Genomic DNA, 17,591 nt, shown 5'->3' with positions numbered 1-17,591 from the left:
CCCCACAGCTCTGGCAAACCTGCCCTCAAGTATATTGGTCCCCCATGTAACCCATCCTTTTTGTAGAGGCCATACTTCCCCAGAAGAGATCCCAATGATCTGGAAATCTGAAACCTTACCCCCTGCACCACTTCCTCAGCCAACAATGCATCCCTAGCATCATCCTATTCCTGTCCTAACTAGCACATGGTACTGTCAGTAATCTAGAGACTGCTACCCTGGAGGCCCTGCTCTTCAGCCTATTCCCTAATTCTCTATACTTACTCCTTGCCCCTTTCCACCTGTGTCATTAGTGCCAATGTGCACCACAACCTCTGGCTGCTCACCCTCCCTTTTGAGAATCTTCTGCACCTGCTCTGAGCCACCTGGACCCCAATACCTGGGAAAGAACACCATCCTGGCCACAGAATCTCCTGTCCTCCCCCTGAACTATGAAGCCTCCTATCACTATCACTGTGCCTGACATTTACCTGAGAGCTGGCGACAAGTGCCACTGGCCTGACCGCTGTTACTGTGCCCGACAGGTCATTCCCCAGCTGTATCCAAGGGGTATACTTGTTGCTGAGGGGACTGGCCACAAAGAAGCTCTGCACTGACTGATTACTCCTCTTATTTCTCCTAGAGATCACACATCTACTATCTGAAGCCTGCACTCTGAGTCTGGCCACCTCAGTAAATGTCTCATCGATGTCGTTTTCAGCCTTCGGGATAGTCCTGAGTACATATAGATCCAGTTCCTTGACTTTGTCAATCAGGAGCTGAGACTGGGCGCACTTCCTGCAGCTTAGTCATCAGGGAGGCCGTTCAGTACCCTGAAATCCCACATCTCACTGCAGGAGCAGTCCACCACCTTAACTGCCATCCTGTTAAACCTCTAACATCTCGAGCTTAATCTCTAGCCTGCGCCTGTTGAGTCAAAGCCTGGCCACTCTAACACCGTCCGCTCCAACAATGGCTGCTCCACTTGCACGTCACTTCTTTTTGTTGGTCCCTGCTGAGTGCCTAAGAGGTCATTATGATTGCCGCCCCTCAAAGTTCTGAAAGGCCCTAGGTTTCTTTAAACCCCGCGTAGCTTCACCAGCAAACAACTTCTCACCGTGATTGTAGCCCAGTAAGGATGGAAGGTTCGGGAAGTGCTGTAAGTGACTGCAGGGTATCTTATAGATGATGCACAGTGCAGCTGCTGTTCTGCTGTGGTGGGAGGGATCCAACCAAGTGGGCAGTTTTGTCTTGGATGGTGTTGAGCTTCCTGAAAGTTGTTTGAGCTACAGTCATCGCACCCTGTGGTTTGTCCTTTACGGATAATATTAGGAGGCATAACTTTGAGCTGTTGGGAGGAATGTACAGGGGTGAGGTGGGTGGGATGTCAAGAACAGGTCTTTTTTACAGAGTGGCAGCTGTGTGGAACACACTGACAGAAGCGGTGTTAGAAACAGATGCATTGGGGACATGCTAGGTATGTAGAGAGAAAAAATAGTGGGCTATGTTGGAGGGAAGGGTTATATTGATCTTAGAACAGGTTAAAGAATCAGCACAACATTGTGGGCCACAGGACCTGTACTGTTCTACACTCAGTAGCCATTTTATTTGGTAAATGGAACCCAGTGTGATCTTCTGCTACTGCAGACCATCTACTTCATGGTTTGGTGCGTTGTGCATTGAGGTGCTCTTCTGCCCACCACTGTTGTAAAAGGTTACTGTCGCCTCCCTGTTAGGTTGAACCAGTCTGGCCATTCTCCTCTGACCCCTCTCATTAACATGCCATTTTTCCTCACAAAACTACCGCTCATTGGATGTTTTCTATTTGTTTATCACTCCATTCTCTGTAAACTCTGGAGACCAGTATGCATGAAAATGCCAGGAGATCAGCAGTTTCTGAGATACTCAAACCACCCTGTTTGGCACCAACAATCATTCCACGGTCGAAGTAATTTCTTCCCAACTCTGTTGTTTAGTCTCAACAACAAACATATCTTGAACATATCTGCATGCGTTTATGCATTGAGATGTTGCCACATGATTGGATGATTAGATATGTAGGTAGAGCTGGAAATTCATCCTTTCATTTGCTTTCAGGTGCCTCCATGTGTCAACCTAAAGTTGGTGATGACCAAAATTTCAAACTGTGAAGTTCACAGAACACTGCTGGCCCTAAAACTTCCAGTAATTTCTCTCTCCTCCCCTTCTCTCTTTCCATTCCCTGTTCTAGTTCCCTGCTCACTCTTTCCATTCTCCTCACCTATCCATCAACTCTCTCTGGTGCACCTCCTCCCTTTCTCCCATGGTCCACTCTCCCCCCTCTCAGATTCCTCCTCCTTCAACCTTTTACCCCTTCCACCTATCACCTCCCAGTTTCTCGTTTCATTCACCCCCTTCTCTACCCACCCCCTTCCCCCTCATCTGTCTTAACATATCACTTGCCTGCTTGTACGCTCTCCCCTCCCTTCACCTTCTTATTCGGGCTTCTTCCTCCTTCCTTTCTAGTCCTGATGAAGGATCTCAGCCCGAAGCATTATTGCCTCGATGGATGCTGCCTGATCTGCTGAATCCCACCAGCACTTTGTGTGTTGCACAGAACGTGCTGTCAGGTTTTCTGCAACGATGCAGTGCTGAATCTAGCATAGCTGCACAGTGCAATCCCTGTTGATTTTTTTCCTTGCAAGCTTCCACGTGAGTTTGCAAGTAGCACAATGGGTGCGATCTCTGCAACCAGCTTTTAAATACTATGGTACTAGTAACAATCATCCAGCTCCCAGCAGTGTGGCTATTGAATGGTTGTTGTTGGTCATATCAGAGGTTCTAGACAGCCTGTAAGCCAAGTTGCAACCAGCAAGGTCAGCAGTGAATCTGTTTACTCAGATGTGGATTGGGGACAGAATGGCGTATCAGAGACTGTTCCTTGAAATAGTACAAGTGGAGTGTGAGAATGCTTTCCTCTCTGCTGAAACAGTGTTTTAAATAGCGCAGCGTGTCCCTAGCACGCTGTGTGGGTTGATCAGCCATTGTCCCACAGTGATGACTGTTTTCTTGTTTATTTATTTATTGAGTTAGGCCCTTCCCGCCCAGCAATCCCCCAGTTTAACCTTGGTCTAATCACAGGACAATTTGCAATGACCAGTTAAGCTCCCAGCCAGTATGTCTCCAGACTGTGGGAGGAAACCAGAGCACCAGGAGGCAACCCACACGGTCATGTGAAGAATGCATAAGCTCCTTACAGGCAGTGATGAGAACTGAACCCTGGGTCATTGGTGCTAACCACGACACTACCGTGCTGCATCAAAGGTTATGGGGGAGAAGACAGGATGGAATGGCAGAGCAGACCTAATGGAGCAAATGACTTAATTTTGTTCCTTTGCCTTATGGGTCCCAGTTTGAGTGCAAGTACATGGTCACCACCTCACAGGTGATCTGGGTCATCGTGGCCAGCCAAGGTGTCCTGGTGTCTGAAAATCATCCCACAGACCCCTGTATCCTTGCTGTCCGTCAGAATTTGTGGAATATTATTGCTGTCACATATACTGAGATGCATTAGGAAGACTTTGCATGCCATCATTTCAAAATAAGTACAGTGAGGTAGTACAAAGGGAAAACGGTAACAGAGCAGAGAATTTGGTGTAGTGCAGTACAGCAAACAATAAGGTGCCAGGGCCTGTGGTCAATCGTATTGTACCAGAGAATTGTTCAATAATCTTATCAGAGCTGTCCTTGAACCTGATGGTAGGTGTTTTCAAGCTTTTGTATCCTTTGCCAATGACTGGGGTGGCAAGAGTCTTTGAAATTGGCTGCTTTCCTGAGGCAGCGAGAAGTGTAGACGGTGTCCAAGGAGAGGAGGCTGGTTTCAGTGATCTGCTGAGCTATATCCATAACCCTCTATAGTTTCTTGTGGTCAGAGCATCTGTCACACCAAACTGTGTACACCAGGATAGGATGCACCTATAACAGTTGGTGAGGGGCAGTGGGGATGTCACTATACTGAGCAGTGGGTGATGGGAATGGGCATTCCATGGGCTGAATTTGGAGAGGCACTGGGGAGTTAAAAGTGGGGTATGACCGAACAATGGTCAGAAGGGGTGAGAAGACATACTGCTTTAAACAGACTGTGGATTTTATTTTTCTTTTAAACACAGGCTGAGTTTCTCCGCTTCTCATTGGCCTTCAAGTGTGACATGTTTACGCTCGACAAGCGATTACGGCTGGAGGAGCGATCCAGAGATCTGGCTGAAACAAACTTGAAAAAAGAGATTGAGAAATGTCAGCAAGCCTTGCAGGTTGGCATGGAATTCATTGATTGGCTTGTTAGCAGAACAACAAGTCTTCTCTTCCCTCTTCCCAACACCCAGGGAAAATAAGGCTGCGCACACCGTCTGCTGTGTTTGGTCAGTGGGAGAGTAGTATAATGTAATTCTTTTAAGAGAACCATTTTACCAAGCCGTTACATTGTAAGCTTTCAGCTCCATGAATGAGCGTACAATCAGAGAGTACTATAGCACACAACAGGCCCTTTGGCCCATCTACTCCCTGTCAACCTGATCTGTCTAGTCCCATCTATCTGCACCCAGACCATGTTCATCTTCAGTCTCATTCATGCGCCTATCCAAGCTTCTCAAAGTTGTAATTAAGCATGCATCTGCCTCTTCCACTGGCAACTTGTTCCACTCGAGTGAAGAAGTTTCCCCTCAGATTCCCCTTGAATATTTTACCTTTTGCCCTAAATCTGTGACATCTAGTTCTAACCTCACTCAACCTGAGGGGAGAAGCCTGCATGCATTCACCCTATCTATACCCCTCCTAATTGTATATACCTCTACAGTATAAGATCTCCCTCATTCTCCTACACTCCAGGGAAGACCTAACCTATTCAACTTTTCCCTATAATTCAGGTGCTTGGGTCCGGGCAACATCTTTGTAAAATTTCCCTGCCCTTTCAAGTTTATTGATATCTTTCTTGTCAGTAGGTGAATAGAACTGCACACAATCTAAATTATTCTGTGCAGTTCTTGGACAACTTTAACATATCATCCCATCTCCTGTACTCAATGCCCTGATTTATGAAGGCCAATATACCCAAAACATCCTTGAGTTCTGAGGAATTATGGATCTGTATTCCCAGGTCCCTTTATTCTACGGTACTCCTCAGTCCTACTATCCTCTTTGTAAGTCTTGTGCTGGTTTGTTCCCCCAAAAGTGTAACACCTCACACTTTGCTTTAAATTCCATCTGCCATGTTTCAGCCTGTTTTCTCAGCTGGTCCGGATCCTGCTGCAAACTTTGATAACTTCCTATGCTACCCACTTTTGATATCATCTACAAAATTGCTGATTCAGTTACCATATTGTCATCTAAATCATTAATACACTGTAGATAACAGATGCTGTAGATCAGCATGTTCTGGGGGAGGTCTCATTCTGTTTTCTGCCCCCTCCCTTTCTTCCTTCCCTCCCTAATCTCCATCTAATCTCTCTGTTCTGTTTCCCCACAGACAGTACGGCCTCTGTGCGAAGAGGAGCAGTCATTGGAAATTTTTGAGAGTCTTGAGAAAAGTCTTGGTGTCCTTACCCAGACCATAACCAGGGTGGTGAGCCGTGCTGAGATGCTCGGTGCCATACACCAGGTAAAGAAAGTTCATTGTTGTTGGTGAAAGTCTTCATACTAGAGCTGTTTGTACAAAGCGTCTGAGTGCTTGTAATTTCACCTTTGTGTTTAAGTAGGGCACTGCCAGTCACCGGGTAAAGCTGGCAGGACCAACACATTAAGTTCCTTTCCATGGGCACTGTCTACACTTTTCACTGCCTCAGTAAAGCATTGTCAAAGACTCCACTCACCCCAGACATTCTCCCCTCTCCCCTTTCCCATCAGGAAGAAGATACAAAAGCCCAAAAGCACATACCACCAGCCTCAAGGTTGGGATCTTGCCCCATTGTTCTAAGACTATTAAATGGTTCCTAGTATGACAGGGTGCCATTTTATGATCTTGCACCTTATTCTTTACCTTCTCTGTACTTTGTTTTACCTTATTCTACATCAATGTACTGTGTAATGATCTGATCTGTATAAACAGTTTGCAGGACGAGCTTTTCACTGTATCTCAGTGCATTCAAGATTGCTTAATATCATTTCAAATACACTAGTGTAAAGGAGAACAAAATAATTGTTACTCCAGATCTGAAGCACCACAAAAAAAACACAATAAGATAAAAAATAAAGAACATAATAATTAAAAAGCACGTAAGAAACATAACTAAGTAAAATAGCTTACGTACAGAACTAGTATATCATAAAATGATGCTAGGCCCAGGAGTGTGTATACATAAAGGTGATTCTGACAGGAAATGATAAGGTAGTGGTGCTGGGGAGGTTGGTGGGAAGAGGTATTGATTAGCCGTACTGCGTGGGGAAAGCAACTGTTTTTGAGTCTGGTGGTCAATACAGGGATACTACATTAGCCTCCCTCCGGATGGGAGTGGGACAAACAGTCCATGAGCAGGCTGGATGAGATCCTTCATGATATTACAAGCATGTGGCAAGAATATACCAATACCAAATCTTCCCAGACCCCAAATGGTCTTTCAGAGATCCATCAGAAGCCTCTTCTCACCAGGATCTGGGTGTAGAGTAAATGGAAGTTTGAAAACAACCATCACATATATCCACATAGTAGATTGGATTAGAAAGGCACGCTGTAGTGGGAGGTGTTTGTGAATATTTGGCAAAGATGATGTCTTTGAATATCAAGATTTTGGCAATGGTCACACTCTGGGGAAGTGTGACTGAGGACACAAGTGAGGAGAGCTGGAGTTTGGACAAGACTGTCAGACCCCATAACAATGTCTCTGGTAATTCAGCAGGTCCGGCAGCATCCACGGACATTGGATCAGATAAAGGGTCACAGTCTCAAAACATTAAGTTACTGTTTCCATAGACATGGCCCAATCTTTACTGTTTCCAACCATGATTTTTTTTTTTTGTTTCAGCTTTCTAGCATTCACAGTTTTCTTTTTAATTTCTATTGAGTTGATCACATGCTTGGGTCTGGAGTCACACTGAGCAGACTGGTAAAGATGGCAAACTTTGGTGTTTAATAAATATTGGCCCAGATATATCTGTATAAACACCCTGGTGGTTTTACAAACACTATTAATAATACTAGCAATACAAATCCATAATAAATGTATTGTTTAGGATTTAGTAATTACACAAGACAAGAAGTTTGATTTTAATGTGCTCTTTACTTGGAAGTATCAAGATTGTTAATCATGTTACGTAGCTCCCATATTTGCAGTCCTTCCCAGATCCTGTACTCGGTGAGCGCCTCCTCCGCCGAATGAAGTTGGGTGTGGAGCATTTAATTTCTATGTTGGGGACAGTCAGTGAACACTACTCCTTCTGTCCAACAGGAAACGCGGGTTAGCAAAGCAGTAGAGGTCATGATCCAGTACGTTGAAAACCTGAAGCGAATGTACGCCAAAGAACACACAGAACTGGAAGAAATGAAGCAGCTCCTTCTACAGAATGGAAACACTCTGAATTCACTTAAAGAGCATCAAGGTAACTGTGGTTGATGAGTGGGATGAGCTACTACTATTAAAGAAGCGAGCACGTTTCTAGCCTTGGTCTGTGATATGACTAACTGTTCCTGAACCTGGTGGTGTGGGACCTAAGCCCATTCCTTCTGCGTAATGGTAGTAGTGAGGAGACAGTAAGGCCTGGATGGTGGATGCTGCTTTCTTGTGGCAGTGTTCATTTTAAATGTGCTCAGTAGTGGTTGACTGCCTTCCATTCTGATTTACTTTCACTCCTTGATCGTGTGTTGGGGGAGGGCATAGATATAGCACCCCCTCCCCTTCCCCTTTAGCTCCCATGGAGCAGTGCCTAAAATCCTTGCACTTTGCTGCCATTTATCTGGGGTCATAGTCATTTCCTACGTGATCTCCAGCAGGTACTCCACACCCCGCAGCACCATACGCAAGCAGGTGGTGTCCTGGGAACTATTCCTGGTCTGGGATAATTTGGATCATGTGTTGAAGACTCAATCAAAACCAAAGCAACATCTAAGTTCAGACCGATAGTCCCACGGTGCAGAGGCACACTGCTGTCGGAGGGGTCAGACGCAGTCGGAGGCTTTTTGCCATCGTTAGCTCTTTCACCGTGAGGCCTGAAAAGCCTTGAAGTGTTCTGTCCAATGTTTATCCTTCAATAGTGTCAAGATAATCGCATGGCTTTTCCAGTGATGGTGCTTCCCAGCTCCAGTGACCCAGGTTCAGTCCTGAACTTCGGCATTACCTGTATGGAGTTTGTACGTTCTCCTCGCGTATGGATCAGTTCCCACTCTGCCGCTCCTCCTCCCAAATCCTAAAGGCACGTAGGCTAGAGGGTTCATTGGCTGCAGAGTGGTTGAACCTGGGGGAAGTAGATGGGATAGGAAAAAAGGAATGTGTAAATGAGCTCTGGTCAAAGGCCTGGTTTCCATATTGTACAACTCTGACTCTCTACGGGAGTTTGCTGTTCTCAAATGTCTCATACATGCTGCCTTCATTAGCTGTGAAGCAGTTTGAGATATCTTGGTGTCTGAAAGGCACTAAAGCTATTCAAGTCCTTCTCTTCCACTGTCTACCTTTCCACAACCACCAATCTGTCTGTTGGAACAAGGAAATGACACAGCTCTGCTGTGGTAAGCAAGGCCTTTGGTTGGCATAGCAACCACACTGAGCAGATGAGCTGACCTCTTTGGTTGCTATCTCTACCCGTTACCTTTTCCTTCCTAATCGTGTTCCGAGGCTGCACACCTCAGCAGGGTAATAATTTTAGAGCTTGTCCATATCTTGCCTTAACGTCAGAGCAATTGCTGGCAGTCTCATAGCCTGACCTCCGAAATGAAAAGCAGCAAAACAGCTGAAGACAGCCTGACCTGGGGTTCAACGACTGTGTGGGAGGGGGGTGCGATGGGACTCATTATTCTGTTGTTGCTTTGTCGCTTGTTGTGTTCTGTTTGGTTGCACCGTATGTTGTTCTGTCGAGCTTGGTGGGCACGCAGTGTTGGTGCCAGCATGTGTGGTAACACTTGCGGGCTGCCCCCAGCACATCCTCGGGTATGTTGGTGGTTAAAGCAAGTGACACATTTCACTGCAATAAACCTGAATTTGAAATTCTTGGAGGATGATCTACAGATATTGGTGGAGGACAAGGGTCAGGAATCCTTTCTCTGCCCCAGAAAGAGACAGCTTTGGAGGTAGCTCAGTGTGGAAAACAGGCCAAGGGGCCATACTGCGGTGCTACAAGAGGTTTACAGCATTGTCTGTGGTTGAATCAAATGACTGCATTTTCAAGTGCCATAGGGTCTCTGTTCTACTATTAACCTCATGGTCAACTTGATTCATCTGCTGTTCCTGAATCATCCACCAACATTCATGATCAGAGCCTTGTCAACCCTGTCCTGCTTGCCTGCAGCTCTGCACTCTTCGCTGATCCTGCTTCTCGTTTGTCCTCCCACTGATTCACCCACATGCATTGTACAGTGTTCTCCCTCTCTCTCAAGGAATGACAGGAGACAGTAGAAGATAACATGACTACAGGAGCTCCTTGTTCCGATCCTGGATGTGGGTTGAAATCACGAATAGCAATGGAGGGAAGACATTGCTGGGAGAAGTCTATAGACCCCTTCCCCCAGAAGGTCACCTCGTAGGATGAAATGTGTTCTCCTGCCAAGGGAGGCTGATCGGCTTGGGTTTGCATTGGTTGAAGTTTAGAAGGAAGAGGGGCTGACCATGAAGGTAGATGCTGGAATGTTTTAACTGGTGTGCAAGCTGCAAACATAATCAGAACTGATACACGAGGGAGAAATAGCCGTGATAGGTCAAGACTGGAAAAGGCTCGCTGGGAGGATACTGAAGATTTGTTAATTGTAGATGATGCATCTGGTCATGTGGTAAAAAGATGATGACCAGTCAAAGTGTGAGGAAAGAATAGAAAAAAGGAAAATATTTAATGGAAAAGTACTGTAACTATTATATGTAGTGGAGATGCAAACAGAAAAAGTGCAGATATTACAAATCGAAAATAAAAACGATTGAAATATTCCACAGGTCAGATATCTGTGGACAAAGAAATGTGTAATATTTTGGACTGATAATCCTTCATCAGAATTGATCAGTTGTAACACAGACTGGAAAGGCTGGTTACATAAGGTTTTTGAATCCCATGTTAATTGTTAAGGTTAACAGGTCCTTTCTTGGAAAGAGTTTCTTCACTTTCATCAGAATCAGCTTTAGTGTCACTGGCATATGTTCTGAATTTTGTTGTTTTGTGGCAGCAGTACATTTCAATACATATTTTAAGAAGTAAATTACAATAAGTATATACTGTGTTTGTGTATATGTATGTGTATATATACAGTATGTGTGTGTGTATGTATATTTGTGTATATATGTATAAAATGTTGAGTGTGTGTCTTCAGGCTCCACCTTCAAGGTAACAATGAGAAGAGGGCAGGTCCTGGGTGATGGAGGCCCTTAATAATGTATGCCGCATTTTTTGAGGATATCACTTTTAAAGGTCTCCTTGATGCTGGGGAGGCTAGACTCCTTAATGATGGAGCTGGCTGAGTTTTCAACTTTTCTGATCCTGGGCAGTGGCCCCCACCAGCCAGCCAGTGATGCAACCAGTTCAAATGCTCTACCTGGTACATCTGTAGAAATTTACAAGTGTATTTGGTGACATACCAAATCTCATCAAATTCCTCATGAAGTCGTTGTTGTGCCTTCATGTAAATGTGTCAATATGTTGGTCCCAGGATAGATCATCAAAGATGGTGACATCTATGAACTTGAAATTCCTCAGCCTTTCCACTGCTGATCTCTTGATAAGGACTGGTGTGTGTTCCTTCGACTCCCTTTCCCTGACGTCCACAATCAAGTCCTTGATCTAAATGACATCCAGTGCAAGGTTGTTATGACTCCACTCAGTCACCTAATCGATCTTGCTCCTGTACACCACCTTGTCATATCTGAAATTCTGCCAGCAGTAAGTTATATTATCAGCAAATTTATGGATGGTCTTTGAACTGTGCCTAACCACACACTCTTGGGTGTAGAGAGAGAAGAGCAGTGCGCTTAGGTTAGCATCCTTGAGGTGTGCTGGTGTTGATTGTCAGCGAGAAGGAGATGCTATTTCCGATCTCCTGGTAAGGAAGTCAAGGATCCAGTTGCAGAGGGAGTTACAGAGTCCCTGGTTTTGGAGATTTTTGATTAGAACTGAGTGTATGATTGTGTTGAACACTGAGCTTCAGAAAACAGTACAAGGACAAAGATGGAAGTTGGACTGGGAATAAGGCACCCAGAAGTCGTGGTCGTCTTTGCAGTTAATAACTGCCTCAAAGCAGTCAACCAAACTGCTTAGTTCCTGAGCATGCAGTGCAGTACACTAAGCTGGAAAAAGTTCAGGTGAATTCAATATACTCCTTTCCATTTTGTTTCAGGAGTGCCTTCTTGTCTGATCCTAAATGATTCTGTTTACATTTCAGATTTTTAGCATCTGCAGTGTTCAGTTTCTCTGGTGTTTTCCTTTTTTTCCTTTTATTTCTGTTTACATTTATCTCCTTCAGACAGATCAGCTGCAATCCTGCAAGTCTTCACACTGCACTATCTGCCACAACAGGATATGTTCTTCATATCCTTGTGGTGTCCACCCTACCACAGGCACCACCTTCTCTGAAACCTCTCTCCTATTTCTGGTGGTAGGTTATTGACCTGAAACATTATTGTTTCTCACACCAGATGCTACCTGTACCTGATCTGCTGGGTACTCCCTGTCACTCTTCACACAGCGACAATCATAAACTCGAGATTCTGCAGATGCTTGAAATCCAGAGTAACACCAATAAAATGCTGGAGGAACTCAGCACGTCAGACAGCAGCTAAGGAGAGGCATAAGCAGTTGATGTTTTGGGCTGAGACCCTTCAGGGCTGGAAAGGAAAGGGGAGAGAGCCAGAATAAGAAGGTGGGGGAAGCTGGCAGGATATGGGTGAGACCAGGTGAGGGGGGATGAGCTGAGAAGCTGGGAGGTGATGAGTGGAAGAGGTAAAGGGCTGAAGAAGGAGGAATCTGATGAGAGAGGAGGGTGAAACATGGGAGAAAGGGAAGGGGCAGGGTACCAGACAGTCGTGATGGACAGGTGCGAAGACAAGAAGAGGTAAGAGTGTATCTAGAATGGGGAATGGAAAAAGAGAAGGGGAAGGGGAGAGAAATTAGCGGTGAGCATATAGATGAAGGGTCAGAGAGATGCAGCAACCCCCAAGGGGAGGAAGTGAGAGAGGATCTCCGTGAACCCCCATCGAAGAGAAGATGTAAACAGGGTAGGCATACCTCTCAAAGCTCTTTATACACAGAGATATGATAAAACTAGTAATCTTTCTGTCCAGCATCACACTAATAAACTCTCTTGCAAACATTTGATTGGTAATTGAATCAATCAATGGGACTCTTAACACAATGATGCAGCCTCCAGTTTTCACCAGTGCTGCATGCAATGTTAATGAAAGTCTTTCCCTTGTTAACCGACCGTGTCATTCATTTGCAGATGATCAGCGGAGTAAAAGGTTCCCTAACTCCCAGACGTATGGCAGGGTAAGTAAACTGATGTTCATTGACCATTCAAACTACAGCCTAAAATAACAATATAACGACTGAGGCCTGTGTAAGATCTTGGCAACACTGAGACTATTTATTGTAAGTGTGTGTTGGAAGGGCTCTCCACAGGTGGTTCAACCATAGAATCAAGCATTATCATGGAAGACCACCATACTGGCACTGCCTCTTTAAATCTCATCCGGTCAATACCACTCTTCCCACAGACTGGGCTCAAGTCAGCTGGAAGCTGAAGATGGCCTGTTCTGCGGTTGGAGGTCTGTGTGGGTGGGTGGCTGGGAGAAAGGAATGGGGCTTGTTTTGCTGATCTTGTTTCTTGTGTTCTGTTTTGTGGTCTGATGAAGATTGCTGGTGCCAGATTGTAGCAACTTTTGTGGGCTGCCCTCAGCACGGCTTTGGGTGTGTTGGTTGTTAATGCAGTCGATGCATTTCACTATATGATAAGTAAATTTGAATCTTGAACCTTGCCCTGACAACCTGAAAGGAAAGCACCTACCTCAGCTCCACCTTTTCCCACGCAACCTTGTCCCTTTCACCATACTCTTTGACCCCCCCTCTCCTCCCCCTGCCTTTTTGTTCATTTCCTCACCCTCCCCACGTGCACACACCCCACCACCTTTCACTTAACGCAACACACATAAAAGTTGCTGGTGAACGCAGCAGGCCAGGCAGCATCTCTAGGAAGAGGTCTCGGCCTGAAACATTGACTGTACCTCTTCCTGGAGATGCCGCCCGGCCTGCTGCGTTCACCAGCAACTTTTATGTGTGTTGCTTGAAATTCTAGCATCTGCAAATTTCCTCGTGTTTGCGTTTTTAAACCCTTCACTTAACGTTTATTTTAGATTATAACCTCTTCCTGTTGGAAAGAAAAAGCAGCACACTGCACTATTAAATTTTTCTCCTTCCCACACGCTCCCTGCCTGAGGGTCCCAGTGGTTTCTCTTGTGCCTGGAATTGCCAGATTCTGATTAGCTTACAGTATTTCCCACACGTACATCAGAACAGAATGGTGACTAGCGTCGTTTGTGTTAATAACCAACACATCTGAGAATGTGTTGGCAGCCTGCAAGTGTCACCAAATACTCTGGCTCCAACATAGCATGCCCACTGAGCTTGGGCAGAACAACACAGAACACAACAAGGGATAAGGCAATAAGAGCAAACAAGCCCTATTCCTCCCTCTCACAGCCCTCTAACCTCAGGACAGCCCTCCAGCCTCACAATACCCCACAGATTTCACATGTTCCAGGATGAGATGCCTTTGTTCACACACTTCATTAAAGTAAGGTAGCCTTAGGAACCTCATGATTGATTAGTCGTCTGTCATATCCAACGATGACACTTTTTTTAAACCTGTGCAAACGTGGAAAAGATATTATCCTGGGGCAGATCTACTCCCTCGCCCTCAGAAGTCTAGGTCCAGTGGTACGAGTAGTCATCAAAAATAGTCTTCCTCAGCTGCAGTGGATGATCATGGCAACTTCCCTGCCTTGTCGTGCCGTTCCCTCTCCACAAACGTTGCAGAACGCATTGTTGGCCGTCGGATCTCCCTGTTAATCTGGTCCGCCCCAGATGACTTTGTATGCAGGGTAGGCATGTTGTGTGCTGGGTCAGACAGTAACACTGTACTCCTGAAACATAAAGCAACGGCTTTTTCAAGTAAGGCCAATACATTCTCTCCCCTTCCTGCATCTCAGTGGCATCCAGCTGAATAGCTTCTGTGGTAACTAGTTGCATCAGGTTTCTGGTTTGCAATTACACTTCAAAGGAAAGTATGTTAGGATTTCCTGGTTTTACTCTTCACCCACCTTCTCCCTGTTGTGACTGTGTCCAACCCTGCCCCACCCCACCCCCCCACTTCCCCTCTGCTTCTCCCACTGTGCTTATTGCTGCAGAATCACGAGGTGGGCTGCTCGTCCATGAATGCTAGGAGGTTGTAATTCTTTCAGCCTTCACAGTAGAATATTCAGTGTAACGCGCTGAAACTGTGCTCCCTTGTAGGGCTCCTTGCGGAGAGTCAGCATCGCCACTATTCCAAGAAGCAACGCGGGAGTGCAGCTCGAGTTGGTAAGGAGATGCCCTGCATCATGTGTTCCTTTGTCACTGATCAATTTTCCGTGGTTTAGATAGCAGCTTCGAAACTCCAGTACTTGGGTTTTTAAAGATTGTCTGAATCTTCACTGACTTTAAAATGTGAAGTTAAATGTAGACCAGGATGAAGTAAGGGGTTTAAAATGTGCACACCAGCTTGAAGCCAGAATATGGTAACTGGCGGGCAGAAGTGGGATGGTGTTGCAAACAGCAATCCACCTGAAGACCTGAGACTTGATTTTATTTCAATTTATAAGGTTAGATAAGATAGTTAGAGACTTGGAGTCACACAGCACAGACATAGGCCATTTGGCCCGTCATATCCATGCTGACCTTTTGTCCTATCTGTATCAATCTCATTTACCTACATTGTTCTACATCTTGCCTATTTGTCTGTCTAAATTCCTCTTGAAGGCAGTGATTGTGTCTGTTCCACCATCTTTGGCAGTGTGTACCACTTATCAACCACTCTGTATGAAATAAGAAAACATACTCCTCAGATCCCCCAATAAACTGCTTTCTCTCACCTTAGATCTCTGCCCTTTTGTTTATGACACCCTTGGATGTTTGGGATGCTAGTTAGAATCACTTCAAATGCTTACTATAATGTTATCTTTTTAGATAACCCTTCATATACTGGTTTACTTTCTGATATATCATCAGCTCGCTCAATTGCATGCTCAGCATATTATGGTGCATTCACTGTTGGCCAACCCACCGTAGGAAAAACCCCATCAAGCTGGAAAGAATGCAGAGGAGATTTCTGAGTAATGTTGCCAGAATCTGAGGGACCAGTAATGGAAAGAGGTTTAGCAGGGTGAGATGGTTTTCATTGGACTGTAGGCAAATGAGGAGTGATTTTATAGAGACGCATAACATCATGAGAGGCACAGAAAGGATTAATGTGCGCAGTCTTTATTCCAGGACTGAGGAATCGAGATTTAGAGAGCATGGGGTTAAAGTGGGGAGCTGGAGGGGGGACTTTTTCACCCAGTTGTTAGTCGGTATATGGAATGAGGTGCCAGAGGAAGTGGTTGAGGTAGATACATTAAGTGCCACAGTAGTGTAGCGGCTAGCGCAACTCATCGTAGCTCAGGGTGTCAGAGTTCAATCCTCTGTAAGCAGTTTGTATATCTGTCCCATGGAAGTCATGGGTTTCCTTTCAGTGCTCTGGTTTCAGTTGTACCAGTTAGTCATTGTAAATTGTCCCGTGATTAGACTAGGGTTAAATCGGGGGGGGTTACTGGCAGTGCAACTCGAAGGGCCGGAAGGGCCTATTTAGCGCTGTGTCTCTAAACAATCAAAATAAAATAAAAACATCAACAACATTTAAAAGGTACTTGGACAGGAAAAGTTAAAAGGGTGATGGATTAAACGTGGATAATTAGGACTAGTTTAGGAGGGAATCTTGGTTAGCATGGATCATTTGGGCTGAAAGATCCATTTCATGCTTTATGACTCTATGATACTTCTGCCACAGATCAGTGCAAACCAGCTATCAGATTTGGGATTACTAATTCCTGCATGCTTTGTTTTAAACAAACCTGTACATTGTTCCCAATAATACTTGGTCCAAATAATTGCCAAAATGCAAAGCACAGCCCAAGCAAAGATTCCAGAAGACATTCATCGTGAACTGGAACCTACTTAAAGCTGATTCCATTGTTAACTCCCCTCTGATAATAAAATGCATCAGGGTTCATTGTCTGCCCATTGTCTGCCCATTTACACACTTTGCTTAATCATCACCCATGTCATTTATTAAGAACCATTTCTGCAAACCCTATCCAAACAAAAGCCTTTGCACGACCAACCAGAGTTCAGAAGCTGAGCAGGATCTTTAGCTTTTTATATCCCTTGCCCAATGATGACCAATATGTAGTGTTGGAATATTGGCCTAACTTGGGGTTGCATCCAGCTCTGGGTTGGCCTCCCAGTCCGTGTACTTGACTTAGCAGAGACTGTACTTTTGGCAATGGTAAACTTCCATCTTCCCCAGAATGTACTGGTGCAATCCTGCATTGTCATTAGAGAGCCTTCTCACATCAGCCATTACTTGCTGCACCAAACCAGAATCCTTTCTCAATATATGAAAATGACAACGAACTGTTAGATCAGCTAAAAACGTCATTAGCTGCAGTCTACCACCACTGCAGGACTTGTATATGTCCAGGACAAAAGTGGCATGTAGCATCATTGCTGACGCTACCCATCCTGTAAATTGCCCTTTCCAAAAGCTCCCTTCTGGAAAGCACTATAGAGAAATTAAAACAAAAATCTCGCACAATCTTGGAAGTTTCTTCCCCCAGGTAGTTAATCTGATCAGCCATTTAGCTAGTGCCCCCATCACTTGCACTGCAGACACTTGAAACCACTTTTTATAATGTTGTTTACGTTGTCAATATATGGTGATATTTGTGCATTTTACTCTGTATCTGTACTTTAATGTCTGTTTATACTTTATAATTTATTTTTGTATCATTGAACGTTCTGTGTTGTATGTAGCACACTGACTAACACACCATAGCAAGTTTCTAACGCATGTAAACATATATGCTGAATGAAGATGATCCTTCGTGCTTCAGCTCATAGTGTCCCATATTTGGCATTTTCCCATTTGAGATTCAAAGACGTCGTAAAAGCCAACATGAAGAAATGTAACATCGACATCAACAATTGGGAATCCAATGCCAAGGACAGGAAACGCTGGCAAGCCATCATCCGAGAAGGAACAGCAACTTTCGAAGGCAACAGATGTGCAGAATTAGAAGAAAAGAGAAGAAAATGGAAAGAGAGGCAGCAACAACCAAAGCCCGATCTGCCATCCGGAACTACCTGTCCTGAATGCAGAGGAACTTTCA

General features: G+C 44.9%; 1 protein-coding gene across 1 annotated transcript in view; it reads left to right on the top strand.

Moving 5' to 3' along the window:
• Nucleotides 1-17,591, top strand: part of lrmp (lymphoid-restricted membrane protein) — a 238,326-nt gene that overhangs the window by 213,463 nt on the left and 7,272 nt on the right. Inside the window, exons 29-33 of the mRNA XM_063072318.1 lie at nt 4,128-4,268; nt 5,480-5,611; nt 7,395-7,545; nt 12,572-12,618; nt 14,641-14,706. Of these exons, the coding sequence (XP_062928388.1) occupies nt 4,128-4,268; nt 5,480-5,611; nt 7,395-7,545; nt 12,572-12,618; nt 14,641-14,706 (537 nt within the window). The remainder of the gene's footprint in view (nt 1-4,127; nt 4,269-5,479; nt 5,612-7,394; nt 7,546-12,571; nt 12,619-14,640; nt 14,707-17,591) is intronic.

This window comes from Mobula hypostoma, chromosome 20, assembly GCF_963921235.1.
Source record: "Mobula hypostoma chromosome 20, sMobHyp1.1, whole genome shotgun sequence".
Lineage (NCBI taxonomy): Eukaryota > Metazoa > Chordata > Chondrichthyes > Myliobatiformes > Myliobatidae > Mobula > Mobula hypostoma.
Note: the sequence above shows the minus strand (reverse complement) of the source record. Positions and strands in the feature narration are given on the sequence as shown.